Source organism: Mandrillus leucophaeus, unplaced genomic scaffold (assembly GCF_000951045.1).
Source record: "Mandrillus leucophaeus isolate KB7577 unplaced genomic scaffold, Mleu.le_1.0 Scaffold415, whole genome shotgun sequence".
Classification (NCBI taxonomy): domain Eukaryota; kingdom Metazoa; phylum Chordata; class Mammalia; order Primates; family Cercopithecidae; genus Mandrillus; species Mandrillus leucophaeus.
The window spans coordinates 1,224,251-1,246,422 of record NW_012104421.1 but is presented as its reverse complement, the minus strand read 5'-3'; the positions used below and the strand labels follow the sequence as shown (position 1 = coordinate 1,246,422).

The window sequence follows — 22,172 nt, the reverse complement described above, 5'->3', positions numbered from 1 at the left end:
AGCAAAATTTTTCAAAGGTTCTAGGACATCACTCCTCACAACATCTGACAGCACCACTTCTTTTCATAGATTTCTCAAATCCTCAAGTGTCATGCCTAGGCTATGAGGCATTTTCAGCACTGTAAGGTGCCCCAGTAGAATAATCAAAAACAGAATGATCCTGAAAATTAAAATAAAACAAATAATTTTGAAGCAGCCACCAATACAACTACTTGAAAAGAAAAGAATTGAGTGACTGTCCCTGTCTAATGTTGCTAACCAGTAATAATTTGAGGGAAGAACTTAATTTAAAAAACATACTAAAGTGGCCAGGCACTGTGGCTCACACTTGTAATCCCAGCACTTTCAGAGGCCAAGGCAGGAGGATCACCTGAGGCCAAGAGTTTGAGTCCAGCCTGGGCAATACAGCAAGACCTCCTATCTACCAATAATAATAATAATAAGTTAGTTGAGTGTGGTAGCACACACCTGTAGTCCCACCGACTGGGAAGGCTAAGGGGGAGGATCTCTTGAACCCAGGAGTTCAAGGTTACAGTGAGCTCTGATTGTGCCACGGCACTCTAGCCTGGGCTATGAAGAAAGACCCAGTCTTGCTCTCAAAAAAAAAAAATAAATAAATAAATAAAAAATAAAAATAAATTTAAAAAGGAAAAAACCCAGCAAAACACATGGAAAAGCTATATTTAGAGGCATTTTTCAAGTAACAAAAAGACTTTTTCTCATGATAATGGTGCTGTTTTGGGTTGAGAGGCGGCTGGCCTCTCTGCAAGAATGCCTGAATGTCTTTCTTGCAGAAAATGCTCAGTGCTGGAAGTTGTGTTAAAAAAAAAAAGTGCTGACTGCGTTAAAGAGCACATTTTCCTTTCAAAGAGACTTTATACTAAAGGAAAATGTTGCAGGGGATGAGTTTTCTGAAAGTTCCAATTCATCCAGAGACTACTGGCTCTTTCAAAGCCTGAGATCTTGTATGTTTGAGCACTTTGTTGGAGTCATCTTGAAGTTCTGCCTTCTCTTTTCTCGGATATGGTTCTAGATCAGACCTTATAAGGAGTCTTATTAAAGGAGGGTCCTGCTGACCATCAGGAGGTTGCTTTTCTTTAACAGTAAGAAAAAGGCCAGGAGGAAGACAGGTATCAAGTTCTAAGAACGCAGGCCTCATACTGTCTGCTATTCTTAACAAATCTAATCCTCATTTTGTCTCATTTCCAATGGCATTAAACATAATTGACCATTGCTTTCAAGCACTTCTTGAAATACTGTCTCCTCTTGAATTACATGACACCAAACTCTCTTGGTTTTCTTCTCTGGTTACTTCCCTCAGTCTCCTTTTCTAGGTCCTTTTATTCCCAAATTCAAAATATTGGCTGAGTGCAGTGGCACAGGCCAGGCATGGTGGCTTATGTTTGTAATTCCAGCACTTTGGGAGGCCGAGGCAGGTGGATCACTTGAGGTCGGGAGTTCAAGACCAGCCTGGCCAACATGGTGAAACCCCATCTCTACTAAAAATACAAAAAATTAGAAAGGCATGGTGGTGTGCATCTGCAAGCCCCTGAGGCAGGAGAATCACTGGAACCCAGGAGGCGGAGGTTGCAGTGAGCCAGGATCACGCCACTGCACTCCAGCCTAGGAGACAAAGCAAGACTCTGTCTAAAAAAAAAAAAAAAAAAGGAAAAAGAAAAAAAAATTAAAATATTGCAGAGCCTCAGGACTTGGCTTTGTGCTGTCTTCCAATGTGTTCATCAATGATTCCTAGTTTCAAATACCATCAGTGTACGTGAAGCTTCTAAGTATTTAATCTCTATTCTAGAACTTTCTTCTTTGAAAAAAGTAAACATTAATTTAATTAATGTATTTATCAAAAACTTATTTAATGTTTCTTATGTGACAGGCACTATTCTAAGTGCTTTATAAACAAAAGTTGTTAAATCTGAACAAGAACATTATGAGATAAAACTATTATTATTCTCATTTAATAGATGAGGAAACTGAAGCATCAGTTACACAACTAGTAAGGTTTTGTGCTCTTAACTATTGCACATTGCCATTTTTTCCTTCTTGACATTTTTGCTTTTAAGTTTCAAAGGCAGCTCCAATCTCCGACTTACAATGTCCAAAATGGAACTCCTGATTTCCCCCTTCAGTAACCCAATCCTCTTCCAATCTTCTCCAGCACGGCAAAGGATTTTACTGGCTACCCAATTGCTCAAGTAAAAAATCAGGAGTTATTCTTGACCCCTCAATTTCTTTCACATCTCACTTCCAACTGATTGCTAAATTCTATAAATTCTCCCTTGAAAATATATACAAACTCATTTACTTTTCTCCATTTCCATTACCACCACCTTAATATAGCAATATTAAGCTAACATTACACTTACATGCTTTATGCATTTTACATATACAACTCATTATGACACTGTTGGGAAATGGGTACTGTTGGAAACATTTTCAAATAGGCAAAAGAGATTACTGGTTGTCTTTTCAATGACATGCTGGCATTTTCTAGCAAATTTCCAGGGGTGGTCTTGTTCTATGGAATTATGAGCCTTTGAAGGTCTTTGGCTAGTTAGTCTGTTTTGCAACTCCATAGAGATAGAAGTTTCCCTGTAGAGGGCTGGTGATGATACAGATGTTTCTTGTCCATAATAATATATGCATTTTTCTGGTCATGGCATTGCAAGTGGTTTTGTCTGGTAGAAAATATAAACTTTAAATCAAATTCTCATTTAAACTAGTTTTAACATCACACTGGCTTCCTTAATAATTTGTGAGTTAAATAAAATTTTTAGCTGGGCACAGAGGCTCACACCTGTAATCCCAGCACTTTGGGAGGCCAAAGTGGGCAGATCACAAGGTCAAGAGATCAAGACCATTCTGGCCAACATGGTGAAACCCCATCTCTACCACAAAAAAAAAAAAAAAAAAAAAAAAAAAAAAAATTAGCTGGGTGTGGTGGTACACACCTGTAATCTCAGCCACTTGGGAGGCTGAGGCAGGAGAATTACTTGAACCCAGGAGGTGGAGGTTGCAGTGAGCTGAGATTATACCACTGCACTCCGGCCTGGCAACAAAGCGAGACTCCATCTCAAAAAATAATAATAATAATAACATTTTTGACATGTGATTATTTTATATTTTTATAAGACTTATGATTGTACCCTTTCGAAAATTATATTTTAATAGTACTACTTTCATCTCAATTTCTAGTTGATAATATTGGAACACAATGATTTCTAAGGCCACGCTGCTGAGTAAATGGTATTGTCAGGACTTGAACCCTGGCAGGCTGGCTCCACAGTTGGTGCTCTTCATCACCTCACTGTCCTGCCATGGGCTGCCATGCATACCATGATCACTAAAGCTAATACTGTCTTTCTGCTGGATTACCACAATAGCCACTGGTCTATTTTCTTCCTCTGTTACTCCTTACTGACCTATTCTTAATGACGTAGCTAGGGAAATCTTAAAATGTAAAGCTTTCAATTGTCTCCTACTGCCCCCAGGTAAAAAAGACAAACTCTCTCCCAAGGTTATCTTATGCCATTTTCCAACTTCATCTCCCACGATTTTCCTCCAGCTACTACTCTCTTCAGCCACACTAATCTTCTTTTACTTCCTTCAATGTGGTCAATGCTTTCCTGACTCAAGATTTTGGCATGTGTGGGTTGTACCCTGGATCACCCTCCTCCCTTCTCTTTGCTTGGAATAACTCCCACTCATCTTTCAGGTCTCAGTATATATGTCCCTTCTCAAAGAGGGCTTTGCTGGCTGATATGATTTGGATTTGTGTCCCTGTCCAAATCTCCTGTCAAATTGTAATCCCCAGTATAGGAGGAGGGACCTGGTGGGAAGTGACTGGAACATGGGAGTGGATTTTCCCCTTGCTGTTCTCATGATAGTGAGCTCTCAAGAGATCTGGTTGTTTAAAAGTGTGTATCACCTCTACCTTTGTCCTCTTCCTCCTTCTCTGGCCATGTAAGATGTGCCTGCTTCCCCTTCATTTTCCATCATGATTGTAAATTTCCTGCGGCCTCCCCAGCTATGCTTCCTGTACTACCTGTGGGACTGTGAATCAATTAAACCTCTTTTTAAAGAAATATTACCCAGTCACTGGTAGTCCTTTATAGCAATGTGAGAATGGACTAATACAGAAAGTAGGTATAAAGAAGTGGGGCATTGCTATAAAGATACCTGAAAATGTGGAAATGACTTTGGAACTGGGTAACTGGCAGAGGTTGGAAGAGTCTGAGAAGGCAGGAAGATCAGGGAAACTTTGGAATTTCCTAGAGACTTGATCAAAATGCTAGTGATATGGACAATGAAGTCCAGGCTGAGGTGGTCTCAGGCACCTCAGGCACTGTGGAACCTTGAACCTTGAACTTGATAGTGATAATTTAGGGTATCTGGTGGAAGAAATTTCTAAGCAGCAAAGTGTTTCAGATGTGACCTGGATGCCTCTAACAGCATATAATCACATGCATGAGCAAAGAGATAACCTGAAACTGGAACTTATATTTAAAAGGGAAGCAGACCATAAAAGTTTAGAAAATTTGCAGCCTATGTGGTAGAAAAGAAAAACCCATTTTCTGGAGAGGAATTCAAGCCAGCTGCAGAAATTGGCATAAGTAAAAAGGAGCCAAATCTTAATAGCCAACACAATGGGGAAAATGCCTTGAAGGCATTTCAGAGACCTTCACAGCAGCCCTTCCCAAATGTTAATAACCAAGACAATGGGGAGAATGCCTCAAAGGCATTTCAGAGCTGTGCCAGTCCCTCCTATCACAGGCCTGGAGGCCTAAGAGGGAAGAATGGTTTTATGGGCCAGGCCCAGGGCTCCACTGCCCTGCACAACCTTGGGACACTGCTCCCTGTGTCCCAGCTGCTCCAGCTTCAGCCATGGCTTAAAGAGCACCAGATATGTCTCAGGCATCTGCTCCAGAAGGTGCAAGACATGAGCCTTGGAGGCTTCCACATAGTGTTAAGGCTGTGGGTACACAGAGGGCAGGAGTTTAAGCTTGGAAGCCTCTGCCTAGATTTCAGAGGGATGTATGGAAATGCTTGGGAGTCAAGGCAGAAGTCTGTTGCAGGAACAGAGACCTCATGGAGAACCTCTACTAGAACAGCATGCAGGGCAAATGTGGGATTGGAGGCCCCACACAGAGTCTCAACTGGGCACTGCCTAGTGGAGCTGAGAGAAGAGGGCCATCATCCTCCAGACCCCAGAATGGTAGATCCACTGACAGCTTGCACCATGAACCTAGAAAAGCTGCAGGCACTCAACTTCACAGGGGTGGAGATGCCCAAGGCCTTTGGAGCCCACCCCCTGCATCAGTGTGGCCTGGATGTGAGACATGGAGCCAAAGGAGATCATTTTGGAGCTTTAAGATTTAATGACTGCCCTGCTAGGTTTCTGACTTGCATGGGGTCTGTAGCCCCTTTGTTTTGGCTAATTTCTCCCTTTTGGAATGGGTATATTTACCCAATGCCTGTACCTCCATTGTATCTTGGAAGTAACTAACTTGTTTTTTATTTTACAGGCTCGTAGGAAGAAGGGACTTGCCTTGTCTCAGATGAGTCTTTGGACTATGAACTTTTGAGTTAATGCTGAAGTGAGTTAAGAATTGGGAGACTGTTGAGAAGGGATGGTTGTATTTTGCAATATGAGAAGGGCATGAGATTTGGGAGGGGCCGGGGCAGGGTAATATAGTTTAGATTTGTGTCCTTGCCCAAATCTCCTGTGAAATTATAATCCCCAGTGTTGGAGGAGGGGCCTAGGGGAGGTGATTGCATCATGGGGAGAGATTTCCCCCTTGCTGTTCTCATGATGGTGAGTGAGTTCTCATGAGATCTGGTTGTTTAAAATTGTGTAGCACTTCCTCCTTTGCCCTCTTCCTCCTTGTCCAGCCATGTAAGATGTGCCTGCTTCCCCTTCTCCTTCTGCCATGATTATAAGTTTCCTGAGACCTCCCTAGCTATGCTTCCTGCACAGCCTGTGGAACTGTGAGTCAATGAAACGTCTTTTACTTATAAATTGGCAAGTCTCAGATAGTTCTTTATAGCAATGTGAGAACAGACTAATGCACTGACCCTCAGGTCTAATAGGTCCCCTATTAACCTCTTTGAGCATCTTTCCATTTTCTTAGAACAGCTACCAGTCTTTGATAATCACAATGCAAATCTTTATGTAATAATTGTCCCCCTCACTTGACCAAATCTCTATGAAGGTAGAACTTCACATAATAGGAGCTCAATAAATAATTTTTCAAAGAAATAAATGGATTGATAAACAGAAGGATAAGAGTTAATGTTATGATTGACTTGGTACTGTGCTTATTCTTAGGGCCAAAGACTGAAACCAAGCTAGATAAAGAGGCAACAGCCAAAAGACTCTAAGAAACTAAGTCATACTTTTCTGTTCTAGGCATTTGGCATGAGGAAATACAAACCTCTTCCTACTGAAGGAGTTTCATATGGCTATAGAAACCATAAGAAACTCCTACAGCAGGAAAAGCTTGGAGTTACTATACCCAAACTGAGCAGCTATTGTGGGCTTATTCATTTATATTTCTTATAGCCATACTTGGGCAGTATATGCCTGCTGAATTTCATCTTGATGGGTTGTTAGGTAGTCATGTAGCTTGAGGTAAGTTGAAATTCTGTGTCTATCACACTTCAGTGAAATATCAATAAAATGTCATTTTGAAGAATAAAATATTAAGGGGCAGCTTTGAGACAGACGCTGACTTCAATAATTTTTACAGGACTTCGGTCAAACACTGCCTTATCATACCATCAGCTACTCAACAGTGAAGCGCTGGAGCACTTTGGAACTGTTTCTAGGTTAGAGAAACCCAAGGTAGAGCTTTGTCTTTTTTATCTACTTTTTAAAACCCAACATCCATACAATTTTGGGAAAAAAGGAAGAAAGACTACTCACTACACGTAGCAGATACAAATAAAGCCAAATTATTCTTTTCAGAAATGAAAAGTGAGGATATGACACTTGTTTCAGATCATCTTTCTTTCTCTTTGCTTTGCTGACCTAAATGAACAGAACGTGATTTGAAAATTTGCTTTGCTTTTCCTTGAAAATAGTCTGCTTAAAAGGCCACATCCCAGGGACTCAGATGCCATCACAGCTTACAATGCTATCACTGCATTTTTAGTTCTCAGCTTAATATTGGAATGTAGTTTAAATGCCTATCATTTTCCCTGGCTTTGATAAAGATTTAAAATATTGGAAACCAATACTTTTCATGTACCATTTCTTCTTTACATGGAACGAAATTAGTTTATCTTGTAATTTTGTGAAGGTTTCTTTCCCTTAATTCAACACGTTTGGCTAAGCTTTCCAATGAAAAGTTCAGTTCATTAGAAATGACCTTAACGGACTTAACATATATTGGTGGTGACAGGGTGCATACTTTATTTTGGCACACAAGGATCCCATTAATTTGTCTTTGTCACTCTCTAGGGCTCTGCTAAGCAACAATTCAGATTTAGCTTTCTGAAAGTAGCTACAGAATGAGCAACTGTGGTGACAGAGGGAGGGGCTGATAAATTTAGAACTTCTTGGTTTGCAATCAAGGCTTTTCTAATGACTACATAAAAAGGGCTCTATCTGCTCTTGAGTTTATTATTGATTCTGCTGTCTCTGTGTATGGAGATCAAGTATATTTAACTGAGAGTAGAGAGAGGTTGCTTTTTCACCCAGGCAGCTTCTGAACTTTTCTTACTCATTTTTGTAATTCCTCATAAATCTCTTTTTATTTAAATAAAGATTTGTCTCTTAAACTCTGGGCTAACTCAAAAGTATGGTGCTTATAAGTGAGTCTTCAAAGACCCTCAGGAGTGTAGACAAAGAAAGGCAGTAAGGTGGTGTGAGCTGGGAACCCATTAGCTGAGTTTTTAGTTAAATATTATTGTTCTCTCTCAAATGCCATTAGATACAAGATGTATGAGGCAGATACAACAGCTGCCTCAATTTCTCTATTTGTAATAAATCGTTATTAGACATCTTAACTCCCTTAAAGATTCTCTGGGAAAATGAATGATGCTAGAAAAGGCCTAATCATAACAACACTTTATATACGTAGCACTTCCTGCATACCAGGTACTTTACACAGATTAACTTAAACCTCAGAAGAACCCTATGAGGTAGAGATTATTATCATCCTCACTTCACAGGTGATAAATGGAGGCATATGGGGTTAAATGACTCCCAACGTCAAGATTCACACACAAGCTCTGTGTCTCTGGGGCCCACACTTTTAGTCACTGTGCAGAGCTGTCCTGCATGGAGATATGATCAAAAATCAACTTGTTTTTCACTCTGATTCCAGCAGGATTGTATCTTTGCCAGGGCATACAAATACTGAGACTAACCCCTCACCAGTTCACACAGTTGGCAGCTTAATATATTTGAAAAAAATCAAGTTTAGGAAATTATCTATGACTTCTATAGCCTGTTTTTAACATATAGGTAGGAATATCTGAGGTACACATAATGATACAAAATATCTGATTACTTGCTATGTAAAAACATCATATATCTTTCCCCAAGTACTAGTTTTGGAATCAAAGCCAGATTCAAATCAGTTTGATCATAATCTGTCAAACATCGGTTCACATCAACATCCCCCTCAAACCCTTTCAATGTATATATTATATTCTTTTATCGTTTATTTCTTATGTTTATGCATTACCATGTAGTAGCTTAACTATTTGATATTTTATCTTAGAGGCAGATGAAATTCTAATATATGCTAGTAGAGAATTTGGAAATTCCATAAATAAGTCTTCTGAACTCCTTTTTAAATCAGTAACCCTCTCATGCTATGATACCCAAACATCAAATTGCATTTCTTATAGACAGCTAGCTCATTTCTTCAGTCTGTGGATAGACAACCAGTACTCAACACTTTGGTCACAATCCTATTGCTCTTCTGATAAGAATGCACTAAAGGTTTCTTGAGGGCAAAGACTATGGTTATTTTTGCAATACCTGCACCTGGTACATAGAATGGCATAGGGCAAGCAATTTATAGGTGAGTTTAGCTTCCATCATTAGGAGGTGTGAACAATGTAGTAAGTCTAGTGGCTCTCTAAAGTCATCTAGAATACGGAATTAGCCCAAGAAATTATATTAAGCACTTTGCTGCTGCAGATAATAGGGAGGAGGCCAGAAAGAAAGGTGTTGGAAATGAGAGAGGTCAAGACTCTTGTAGGGGAAGGGTTGATGCTGTCTGGCCAGTGTGAGGCTTTAGCTCTACCATATGCCAGTTTTCAAAATTAAGTGCTTTTTTATCTTATAATTCTAATGCTCAACTCTTTGCTGCTTGAACATTCTTTTTGTTGATTGAATAATCTGTGAAGTGTTTAAATTTCTTGATCTTAGATTTCTTAAGAATCATGAATCATCTCACCTGTTTCTATACATAAACAAGATATTCCTCATTACTTTTCTGTGGCCTGAGATTCATAGAGAATATAATTCAGGTATCTCATATTTAGAATATAAATAGTAACACTATATGGACCCATCAATGATGTTTGGTTCACTACATTTTGAGGAGGGATATAAAAACACATGTCACACAATTAACATTTCTAGCCACTTAAAAAAATATTAATTCACCTTCTTAACCACTGAGTTAAGTCATCTACATTCTTAGACTACTTATTGGGTATAAATATGGACTAATGAAAACATATGCTTAAATATATCTTTAAATACTATTTTCAACAAGGTAAACAAGGCATTTAATGATTACAGAATCACCATGGTGACTCTTATTGGCTTTTCTATATGCATCTAATTCCTTGTGGGTTCTGTTCACATAGATGCATGACAGGAATTTCCCTTTGCTTCTTATTCAATAAACCCCACTGCTAAGCTGATGCCATCTGGCATCCAGATACTACTGCTGCCTTCTGCTTACTTACTTTTCTTCCTCTTCTTCTTCTTTTTTGTAATGGCTCACAACAAGGTTATTTATGGCAATACATTTAAGCCCTGACTATTATGTTGAAGCACAAATATAGTCTCCTAACCATGCAAAGCCGTTGACTGAAAATCTAGTAAGATAACTCAAGATCTTTTAAAATGCAAGATCAAGGCACAAGAACTACCCAATCTTACCTTTGAAAAAATGGCATCATTAACGCTCTCCACCTGGTGAATGCCAGCTATTTAACAAGAGAATGCCTGGATAAAATGGTTATGTTGGCCACACCGTGTCCAAAGCAACTGGCATACCCCATTGTTCTTCTGAGCCATTGAAGAACTACTGGCAACTGAAATATATCTGGAAGAACTTGGCTTCCCTAAGTGCCAACTGGTCCTCACTTTCTCTACCTGGGATGCCTTGTTTCAGAGATCAGGAAGAGCATCTAAAGCATCCAGACTATACCTTTTTTTTTTTTTTTTCTTTTTTTCACATGAGTCCCTTAGCAAATTACACCTTCTAGGGCATTAGGTGGCCTGTTAGCAGCCTGAAGGAGTTAAGGAAATGAACAATTTCCTTCTGGTCCCAAGTCAGACAGGCTTTTTAAGGTAAGCTGAATGACTTCCTATCCAACAACATTTCTTTAAATGTCCTAGGGATCATCATTGTATCATTTTTCCTCAAGAAATTAAGCTGTCGGAAGGGTCACACTATGTACTTGCCTGGGTGATGCGTGTCAGGCGATAGTGATGTTTATGCATACATCTCAACCAAGACTAAAACTACAGTATAAAAATAAGAGGTGGAAAACCTGTCAGTAATTTTTTTAACTTTCACTTGATTAACAAATGTAATTGTACTACCACTTCGCAGTTCCAATTCCCCACCTAATAAAGGTACACTTTTGAGTTTCCAAAAAGTCCTAGAAAGCTATTCCTACATATTGTTCCACGAAAGCAACCAGATGGGCTCAATCTGGCATTTAAATGATATATCCTAAATCTAACAGCACTCTCAACAGCTGGAGGGAAATTTGAAATGACATAGTTTGAACCTTAACAGAAGATAATTTTATGTCTTTTCCCCATCCCCCCTTTTCTACTACTAGCATGGCACTGCTATTACCCTCTCCCAGACTCTCCCAGAGTCTTAGGAATTGTAGAAGTCTACCTCAACGGTCAGAGGCATTTGAACCAGGGCGACTCCATCTCAAATAGGCACTGGGTAAAATGAGGCTGAGACCGGCTGGGCTGTATTCCCAGGAGATTAGGCATTCTTAGTCACGGTCTCTCTCTCTCTCTCTATCTCTCTCTCTCTCTCTCTCTCTCACACACACACACACACACACACACACACACATATATATACGTGTATATGTGTATATATACACACACATATAAATATAAATATATATATATTTTTTATTTTTATTTTTTTGAGATGCTCTGTTGCTCAGGCTGGAGTTTGGTGGCATGATCTCAGCTCACTGCAGCCTCCACCTCCCAGGCTCAAGCAACCCTTCAGCCTCACACTCCTGAGTAGCTGCGAATGTAGGCACACACCACCATGCCTGGTGAAGTGTTTTGATTTTCAGTAGAGACGAGGTCTTGCTATGTTGCCCAGGCTGGTCTTAAATTCCTCATGTTGTACACACCTAGAAAACATATTCAGCTGGGCGTGGTGGCTCATGCCTGTAATTCTAGCACTTTGGGAGGCCGAGGAGGGTGGATCACCTGAGGTCAGGAGTTCAAAACCAGTCTGGCCAACACGGTGAAACCCTGTCTCTACTAAAAATGCAAAAATTAGCTGGGCACGGTGGCGGGCACCTGTAATCCCAGCTACGCAGGAGGCTGAGGCATGAGAATAGCTTGAACTCAGGAGGTGGAGATTGCAGTGAGCCGAGATCACGCCATTGCATTTCAGCCTGGGCGGCAAGAGTGAGACTACATTTCAAAAAAAAAAAAAGAAAAGAAAATATATTCATCACAATATTCCTACCTTTTCACCACATGAATCAAATATGTCATAACAAACCAATCTGTTGTTGAGGGAAAAAAATAAATATATAGAAGTATTTCTGAGTTGAAGATTCAGCTTTCTATGATGAATCTATCTATATATCACCACCATGTGAGCCAATCTCCATATTTATTTCAGTGGTTCTATGAAACTGATATCTGGATTTGTATCTTGTGCACGGTGTTTAGTGCAACCACAATGTTGGTTGTTGGTACATTCTTCTGGTCTATAAAATGTTATTTCTTGGCAATTCAGTTTTTACTCTTTTATCATTGTTTTCTTCTAAACATCTTAAAGCAGTTACTTCCCAACATATGTTTGGCCTGAGTGCTAACCAATCTTTTCCTTACATTTTGGGGTTACTAAAAGTATCTAACATTGAACAAGGGTATCTTGATATGCTGAAGACATTAATCTGGTGATTTTTCTGTATTATGTAATGAGATAGCTTGGTGATAATATTTTCACTTTCCATATGGGGAAATAAATGATAATTACTGCTTTACTACAGAACTCTCCAATGTTAGCTGGAGCCAAAGCAAGAGATAATAGTTGTGGACCACTCTTCTTGCCTCGCTGTAGCAGTTCAGAAGTGACAGTCACAGCTTCTAAACATTACCATTTAATTTAAGCAGTGTGAGTCTCTTTGGTGGGGGAAAGGAATGACTTGCTGACAGTTGATCATTTTTTTTCATTATGCTTCAGAGAGTAATTATAGGTCGTTACATACATTTAGAAACCAGTCTATGTGGTTTAAGAAAAGATGGAATTAAGGCCATGCAACATTATGTTTTTTAAATTCAAAATCAATATAGATTTTAAAAAATGTGACACTTAGGATCTTAGGGTGCAGTGCACTAAACACATAAAAGTGTATTAAAATGTGGAAACCATATACCTTTCATTACATTATTCTACAGCTGTCATTTATTTTATTTTGGTATAAAAGTAATTATTATTCTGAGCGCAATAGTATACATTTCCTTTACCCTGCACCAGCACTCCAATTACAATCTACTCCAATTCAGATTAATCATGCCAAAATGGCAATTTCATTACACTAAGAGTAGATCTTAATAGTTTAATATATGGCTATACTTTCAATGGCTAAAGCTATGTTTAACTACTTTAGGGATTTTATTAAGATTAAAGTTAAACGTAATGCATTTTAATCAGACCGTTAGTAGAAAATATTCATTACAAAACATGGTTGACAATGGCCTATGTAATGCTTCTGTGGATGCATTAAACTCCACTGATAGCTTTCATCTGAAAGGCATCTAATAATGGGAAGATGTTTACTGATGTAAGATGTTTCTATTTATTTTCAATTTTGTATTATTATTTACCATCAGCCAGAATGCAAGATTATAGATAGGATTACACTTTAGTCCAAGTGACAAAATACAGTGTACAAGAGGAAAAGAGTTTATTTAGGTAAAATAATACATACCTGGTTTCAAATAGATTTAACCCAATAGGATATAAAAGGAGTCACCAGTTCTAATTATATAGCATCTTTCTGTGTCTTTGATAGGACCTTACTGGATTAAGAAGTTATTAATGCCCCCCTAAAAAGAACTGCTTATTTACTCCTCAGCAACAAGAAGGCCTGTCAAATCAGGTACTGGTGGAGGAGAAGTAAAAAATTGTAAGCCTTCATATATTCATTTCAAGGTTACATCGTGATCTTTAATCACTTCCTTTCCTCCAAAGTTCTGCAATGGTTAGTTGTTTTTTCTCAAAGAAGTCAAAAAGTTTGCTGCAGTAACTTTACATTACAGAAATAATTTATGTTTGCTTAATTATCCTTTTAAGTAAAAATATGTGTTTCCTGGGCCAGGCGCGGTGGCTCACGCCTGCAATCCCAGTACTTTGGGAGGCTGAGGCAGGCGGACTGCTTGAGGTCAGGAGTTTGAGACCAGCCTGGGAAACATGGAGAAACCCAGTGTCTACAAAAAAAATTAAACTTAGCCTGGTATGGTGGCCTGCACCTGTAGTCCCAGCTACTCAGTAGGCTGAGGTGGGAGAATTCATTGAGACTGGCAGGTTGAAGCTGCAGTGAGTTATGACTGTGCCACTGCACCCCTGCCTGGGTGACAGAGTGAGGCCCTATCTCGAAAATAAAAAAATAGGGAAAAAAAGTGTTTTCTAATGTGTGCATCTTTTTTATGTATGAAATCAAATGACAGAATACCATTTCTTTAGAAATCACCTTTGGTTATTGTACAAATCTGTATTTTGGATTTCTTGTGCACTCAGGTACACAACTGTGTTCTGGCAAACCACATCAGATTTAGATTCAAATAGAATGAATCTGAGAAAATTCTAAATTGCATTTCAATAGGTTGCAATGTTAATTTATATCTCCAGTAAAATTTGGAAATCATTTTGTATCCTACATGCTGTACTATTAACTCTTGGAGGGTAGGTGACATATCTTAAGTGCCAGTGAATAGCACAGAGCTTAGAACTTACATTAAATCAATTAATCTAGAAAATTTTTCAACCTGAGAAATTTCTTGGGTCATCGATGAAATTGTTCAATCAATTGTATCTCCTCACTTGTAAAGTGCTGTAGCAGCTATGCCTATCAGTGTTTTCTAATGAAATCAATACATAAACTTATCAGCCAATCAACCAACCACTTAATCTACTTTTGTCTCTCTTTGTTTCCTCTTCCAAAGCATCTGGCAAATCTGCGCCTCACGGTGTTACAGATTCCATGGCCTTGATAAAATTGAGCACACATGGGACATAATCAAGTGGGGCAAAGAACTAGGTCCACCCCTAATACCAATCCCAGAAAGAAAGGGAAAAGAAAAGTTAATGAAGTTCCTTTGCCCCTCAGGTATACTTTACTTGCTCTTTAATTTTTGTAAGCGACTGTACTGCAAAACTGTGAGAGTGTGAAAAGCAGCTCAGACATTCCCATCAAATTTATGTTATATCATCAGCTGCAGCCTGGGCCTTCTCACCTTTGGCCCCTTGCCAAGAGAGGAGGTCCGATTTTGGAGAAGAGGGTAAGCACTACACCTTCATTTACTTACTTTAGGCAAAACAGAAGTATTTACAATGCAATCATCAGTTTTGATAAACACTTTTTGAAACTAATCAATCTTTAATTGAGAGCCAAAAAGCTTCCTTTCACCTTTGGTGAGATGATTACACTTAGTTCAGAACCCATGAAAGCTACAACCAGTGATACACTGCTTTCTTTAAACAAATCAGTTTCAAATGTAGAACAATTTGTGCTTTTAAAACTTACGAGGGCTCCTCTGACACAGCAGCTCCTTCTTCTAGTTCTTGAGCTTGTTTGAACCATGGCAACTTGGCCTCGACTGGAAGTTTCTCTGAGAATTCAGTGAGTGCACATACAAGAGAAGAGGTTAGAACCAATCTGGGATTTTAGGAAAATTCCTTATTCTCGTCACCAAGAAGTTACTATGTTGACAAACACGAATAATAAGTTTTTAGGTAAATTGCTGCCTCTGATGATGGTTATATCTAGAAAAATAAAATCGAATTTTAAAATGTTTAATAATACTAGTTTGTGTACAAGTTTCCTCTTTATTATGATTAATAGCAAAGGAAAATCCTTTTATTATGAAAGTTGTAAGTGTAGGAGCACTAGCTCAATATGCATATAAAGAATCATCGAAGTATCTTTTCACCATTTCCTCTTGAAAAGGTAGAGCAGCATGTACCTTGGAAAACAAAGTACAATCAATTATATTGTGATACTTTCATAAATTCTAACTTTTTTTTTTTTGCCTTTTAGCTAAGTGTGATCTATGTCACATTGCCAAAAACAAATTCTGTCACTCTGAAGTTCACAAAACATTGGTTTAGATATATGACTCATTCAATACTACCCCAAGGCTCACTGACAACTGGAATATGTGCAAATGAGGGCTCATAACACATAATTTGACTTATTTCGCCTATTTATCTATCTCTGGCCAAACAATTCAAAACAAACTTCTAGTTACTTCCTGGGAAAAAATTGTGGAGGAGAAAAATGAAGAGGGAGGTTATAAGTGCTCCTACAGAAGTAACTGCCAAGATTCCCATTCTAGCATATTTATTAGGGTCATTTATGGGGATATTTGCCTTTATAGTATGAGCCAATGACGCTCTATCACCATTTTATAACATATAATTGCAAGGATGAAAGAAATATGTCTATACATATATGCACCATAGAATTATTTGGTATTTTAATGATGTTTAGAGAGCCAGGCTCACTCCTTAGTTGTGAAAATCCAGATTTGATTCTTGATAGTTAACTGCAAACTGCTTTTCTTTCTGTGAGGTGGCTTGGTGAAGATAAAGCTAATAAATAATTGACTATTTTAAGTTACGGGCATCACTTCTTGTTCTCTATGCACAGCAATTGTTTATAGTCAAAAAGCAAAGCAAGTGAGAAATGTAAAACTGCCAAAGCCAAAAGGATTTGCTCACATTTTAAACATAGCAACACAGTACCTATACATACATCATGTTACAACTACCACAACTAACCCAGTAAATGACTCAGTCGGCCAGGCACACAGTGGCTCATGCCTGTAATCCTAGCACTTTGGGAGGCCGAGACGGGTGGACTGCCTGAGCTCAGGAGTTCAAGACCAACCTGGGCAACATGGTGAGAAACCCCATCTCTACTAAAAAAAAATACAAAATATTAGCCGGGCACAGCATCATACACCTGTAGTCCCAGCTACTCTGGAGGCTGAGGCAGGAGAATTGCTTGAACCCGGGAGGTGGAGGTTGCAGGGAGCCGAGATCGCACCACTGCACTCCAGCCTGGGCAACAGAGCGAGACTCCGTCTTAAAAAAAAAAAAAAAAAAAAAGACTCAGTCAATGAAGCTGTCTCTGATGGCGTAAGTTAGCTCTCAGTCTTTCAATAAGGAAGCATTCAGTTTGGCATTAATAGTAAGCTTGCAATACTTTATTGTTCTTTTGAACTAAATCCTGTCAGACACACCCGTGGCAACCTCCTCCCACAGTTGAGGGTGCTGATGATAGTCAGGAGTTAAAAGTAACTTACTGTATGTGGAAGTTACTATATTCCAGGCACTAGGTTAACCACCTTGTCTATGGTATATCTCATTTAACCTTCACATAATCTCTGATTTAGATACTATTATTATACGCATTTTACAGAGGAGGAAACCAAGGCTTTGAGAGAGGTGCATTTATTAAAATAAATCAGGATTTCTGGGGTTTTTTGGTTTCCTTTTATATCGTTAATTTAGATTTTATGATGCCATTCAGTTGCAATTAGGACTACCTATAGTATAATAAAGAGCTACACTGTGACTGATTTTCAGAGAAATTTAATGGCTTAAAGAAATAAAGAAATGGGAGCCATATTTAACACTAAAAATTAAAGGAGATTTAAAGAGTTATTTACTTCTGAATGGTTTGTGACTTTGAATTTTTCTATTCCATTGGCACAGACAAGTAACAATACTTGTACAGAAATCAAATTCGTGTTCTTGCTAATCTGAGACACCCAGTGTAATTATAAGAAGTCTGGCTCACTAAATGCTTAGTTCTACACTTCCCTAAAATTTCTTTTTATTAATTCCTGCAATATCTATTAAATTCTGATATATTTTAAGTTATGGTTCTAGAATTCAGTCTCATATTAATGTTTTAATTTTCAATATAAAAAGCGATAGTTTTCTGTTTCATCAGTTTGAAGTATGAGACTTCCCAATGTACTTCAACCTTAGCAAAACAGACATACTTGGGTTCATTCCCTTGTTTTTAATGGCAAGAAATGTGGATAGTAAATCAAACATATATTTCTAGGATATCTAGTCTCTCTTTAAGCAGATACATCTGCATTCTTCAGCAATAGTCCTCAAACAACTTTATGACTTGGGAGATAATTATATAAATATATTTCTACATGTAGTGGTTAATGAAATTTTGCAATCAAAATCATTTGAAAGATTCTTCAGAAGAATCAAATTCCTTTAGTAAAGTTATAAAGAATTGTTACTAAGAATACTTGGGATACTTAAAAATGTTCTAAGGAGTTTGAAACACATCTGACTACACACAACAATTAACAGGCTGGTAATAGAGCACCTGTCAAGTTACCTTTGGGTTTATAGCAGGGAGTGGGTATGATGCATTCCTCTTTTATGTGGGGCTTTGTTTTTGGGCTACAGCCTCCTGTGTGCATTCCTCGATGGTCGATGCAGAGGACCACACGATATCTGAGGCCCTGGCCACATGTCACCGTGCACTGGAAAGAGATTGCAAGAGAGAGGAGACTCGTAGGCAAAGCCTTGTTTACTTTTCTTCACTTTGCACCTAAAACTTTTAATCTAAGTTTTCTTTTCTTTTTTTTTTTTTTTCCCACACGAGGACTCCTGGTAAACTTACACCATTTCTTACCAGTCAAGGGATCTTTGTTCTATTTGGCTATTTGAGGTGGAGCTCGCTGAAAATTAAATCACTTTCAATTCCATAGCTTTGGATTAATCAGTCAGCAATGTTTAAGTACCCACTGTGTGCAAAGTCTCAAACCAAGCACCAAAAAGAAGAAAGGAGAAAAGAGACTGTAGAGTGTGCTTAATTTTGATTACCAACACTGTATTTTATTTAGTTACTTTGCTAATGACTGCTACTTCCAAAAATATGGGAAATACCTCCACATGGATATGAAAAAATTTAAACTGTGATTATAGCTAAATTATATTGCAGCATTGTCAATCCAATTGATTACATTGAAAGGCAAAAATAATATTTAAAAGAACAGATTGAATGACCAGATGCCCAATGTAGATTGCACCTCTAATGGTTCCCCATGTCTGGTAACGTGTCTAGATGCAGAAAATGTCACAGCTCTGATCTGCTGCCACGAAGCCACAGGGCTCAGTGAAGAGTCTTTTGTCATTTCTGAGGCTGAGGGCACAATGGCTTATTTCATCTTTCTATTTCCTTTGCCACTTTCCTTTCTGCATTAGCAGTCAGGAAACCCTGAAGGACATTTTATGTTTAATTACAGCAGGTTTCCTAACATCTATAAGTTTTTTGTTTTAATTATCTTACTTCATTCCAATTTTAATTTTTGTGCTATTTTCATTTCATCTTCCTCCCTCCTCCAATGACTAATATACATAGTTTTAATATCAATCTACTTAGACCCTTTTGGATACAAAGCATAATACATACAAAATGAAATCAAACTTCTGGTCTACTGAGCTCTATCATCCAAGCAGCTTTTACAGATTCAGGATCAGTCATTCAGCCTCAAATACCCTTGAAAGGCAGTTGTTTCCCCTTTGCCATTTGAGGGAACATTGTCTGGGGAACAATAGAGGCTTCTTGAAGAAACTTGAAGAAAGACATTTTAAAAAAAACATCATTTACTTTTGGTCATGCTGGATTTGGGGCTTTCCTACTCCAGGAGCTAAGCTGGTAGGCTTCTAGACACTTCAAGAAGTGTGGAGCTGCTCAGGGTACCCGGTGGGGCCATGATGATGAGAGGGAAGAGTGGACTTACTCTCCTAATGAACAAAGAAAGAAGGCACAGTTACCGGAGACCACTCCTGTGCCAGCCATTTAGGGCAGTCAAAAATGTTGCAGGGCTGCGCGATGGGCATCTTAGGGGTGTACATGCATTTCCACTCTTCCACTGAAGTGACATGCCCCTGGATGTCCTCCTCCACACAGGAAACTGCCCGGCTCTGGATGCCCCCCCCACACGAGGAGGAGCACGCGGTCCATGGGGTGGCCTCCCACCTACAGAAGCAAGGGGAGTCATCAGGGCAGACATGCACATTGCTAAGCCTCCTCAGTGACCGGTCGACCAACCCATTCCCCGTGCCTACTGGTAAAATCAGGTTCTGAGAGGCTAAGGTCCAGAGAACCAAAAGCCATCTATTGCCTGAAATCTGATGAGTGAGAGAGAAGGATTCAACACTGGCAAAAGGGCTCTGCAAACCGTGAAGCTCTACACAAATGTAAGCCATTACAGTTCTGAGAGCTGTCCAGAAGGATATCTGTGCTGTCTGTAACCTACTCAGAAGATGTAGGATGTAGTTCTATCCTTCTCCCATAGTTTCAAGATATGTGTATATAAAATTTATTTTCATTAAACCCATTAAGTATCCATCTCAAGACTAAAGTGGTATACTCAGTTAACACTAATGGTTTGCACCTGCAGATACTTTTTATTTTCAATGTAATACTTTATTACTTAACTTCTAGGTATTTTTTTTTTAATAGAAGAAGCTCATAAAAGATGAAGGTAAACAAAAGACCCTCTCCTTTGCTTCTGCAATCGTCAGCTTTGGGACCACATAGATTCAGCACAATTCTGATGTTCAAACTGTGCTATCATTATTAAGCTGAGTAGCAGAAGTGTTATTATTATCTACATATTCCCTAACTGTTCAGGGATACTGGTAGTTAGAGTTCCTCCAGTAAATAACTCTTGGAACTGTGAAGAAGTTTGGTTTGGGTTGGAAGGCTAATGGCATCTGAAAGTAGATATACAGTTAAGTAGGGCAGAAAATAACAATAAGTCAAAACATTTAAGAGACTTCCACTGATTTTTTTTCAGAGCTTTAAACAGTTCTGAAGCATTAGGTCCCGGATGCAGAGATATCTTTGCCAAATTCTCTTCTCTCCTCCTGTAACTTTAGAGAATGTAGAATTTCTAAAAACAGAAACATTGGGACTGAGTGAATTGAGATTATCTTTTTTACATATATTCTGCTTATTGATGAGGATTGCTAAGGAGATTTAAGATTTCTCTTAGAATTATGAGAGATATAATTTTAATGAGAGAAACAAAATGTCACTGGGTTGATCCATTTGAATAGTTAAAATTTTAAAATATTGCACAGGTACACCATCGAGACATTAATTATTCTGTAGTCAAGTTTTCTGTGTACATTGTGAGTTTGATTTCTCTTCTGCATAAGCCTGAATCATGTGTTTTTCCTAGTTACAAAGGGTTTTCCTTCACATTTTCTCTACACTGTTAAAGTTTAGGCAACAACTGTTATCTCCACTGCCAAAAGCCAAGACGTGCTGCCAGATACAATATTTTCCTACGTGTATTTCCCCAGGAGACACATAAGAAAATGTCATGGTGGGGAAACTGAGGCCCTCTGTTTGGCCCTTGGGAGACCTTCTGATCTCTTTCAAGAGAATGAAGTAGCTCTGTAGAGAGTTTCTCTTCCCAAGGGGTAAGACAAATTCTCCTTTGTCTCCACACAAATCTCTGCAGGGCTTCCTTCTGGAGATGAATAACAGGCCTGATTCAGATTGAAGTTGGGTTGAATACGTAAGTATGTATTCACATTAGATTTGACCTGACAATGAAGTAGGAATATGTTTTTTAAATGTACATTTAATCACTTAGAATATTAAGATGCCATAAAAGAACACATTTTCTAATTGGTACTCTAAAATTCTCAAGCTTGACCCCACTGAAGGGAGAGTGATTAATTTCTGTCTCAGCACTTGGACCTGACCATAGTGTAATTTCACACATAGCAGTAAGTATCTTTTTCAATGTCCGTGATCATAGAAAGACAAATGAGGCTAATATTATCTCAAAAATTTATACTATGGTTCCAGCATACAACTACAGTTCTATGTGTAGAAAATTATCATGTGAATCCTTGTATAATAACAGGGTTTTGTTGAATCTTGAAGTAAAACATGTCTGTGTGCTTTAAAGAAAGCGTAACAAAAGCTGAGAGAGATCAGGAGATCTGAAGACGGTAACCAGGTAAGTGCTTGGAATAAAAAAAAAAAAGACATATTCAAGAATCTTATCCTGGAGAACATTGAATGAATTTATATATCATACATTTAAACTCTTTTGGCCTTTAATTTTTTTAAACACACAGTGTGTTTAAGAAATTCTCAAATAAAGCAGGATGCACAAGAGTGACATATATTAATTACGATTATTCAGACTACATCCTCATATTATGTCCAGATATGTGTTACAGTCAAAGGCTGAAAGCAGGAAAGAACAAGGTAAAAATATGTTAGTTGTGTTTTATATCTATACTTGTGTTCTTAACCCCATTTAAATAATTGAAATTGCCTTGATTAGTAGGTAGCTGCCATTCGAGAACCATTTTTGAGCCTTAATTCTTCTTATGAATGAAAACACAGCTGTAAAAATAGCTTCCATTTACTAACAGTCTGTCAATATAGCT

The 22,172-nt window shown here is 38.4% G+C and overlaps 1 protein-coding gene across 1 annotated transcript in view; it reads right to left on the bottom strand.

Annotated features, from left to right (window-relative positions):
- Positions 1-22,172, bottom strand: part of ADAMTSL1 (ADAMTS-like 1) — a 433,939-nt gene that overhangs the window by 195,932 nt on the left and 215,835 nt on the right. The window contains exons 11-13 of the mRNA XM_011992650.1: positions 19,527-19,731; positions 18,082-18,229; positions 15,235-15,319 (exon numbers count right to left, since the gene is read on the bottom strand). Of these exons, the coding sequence (XP_011848040.1) occupies positions 15,235-15,319; positions 18,082-18,229; positions 19,527-19,731 (438 nt within the window). The remainder of the gene's footprint in view (positions 1-15,234; positions 15,320-18,081; positions 18,230-19,526; positions 19,732-22,172) is intronic.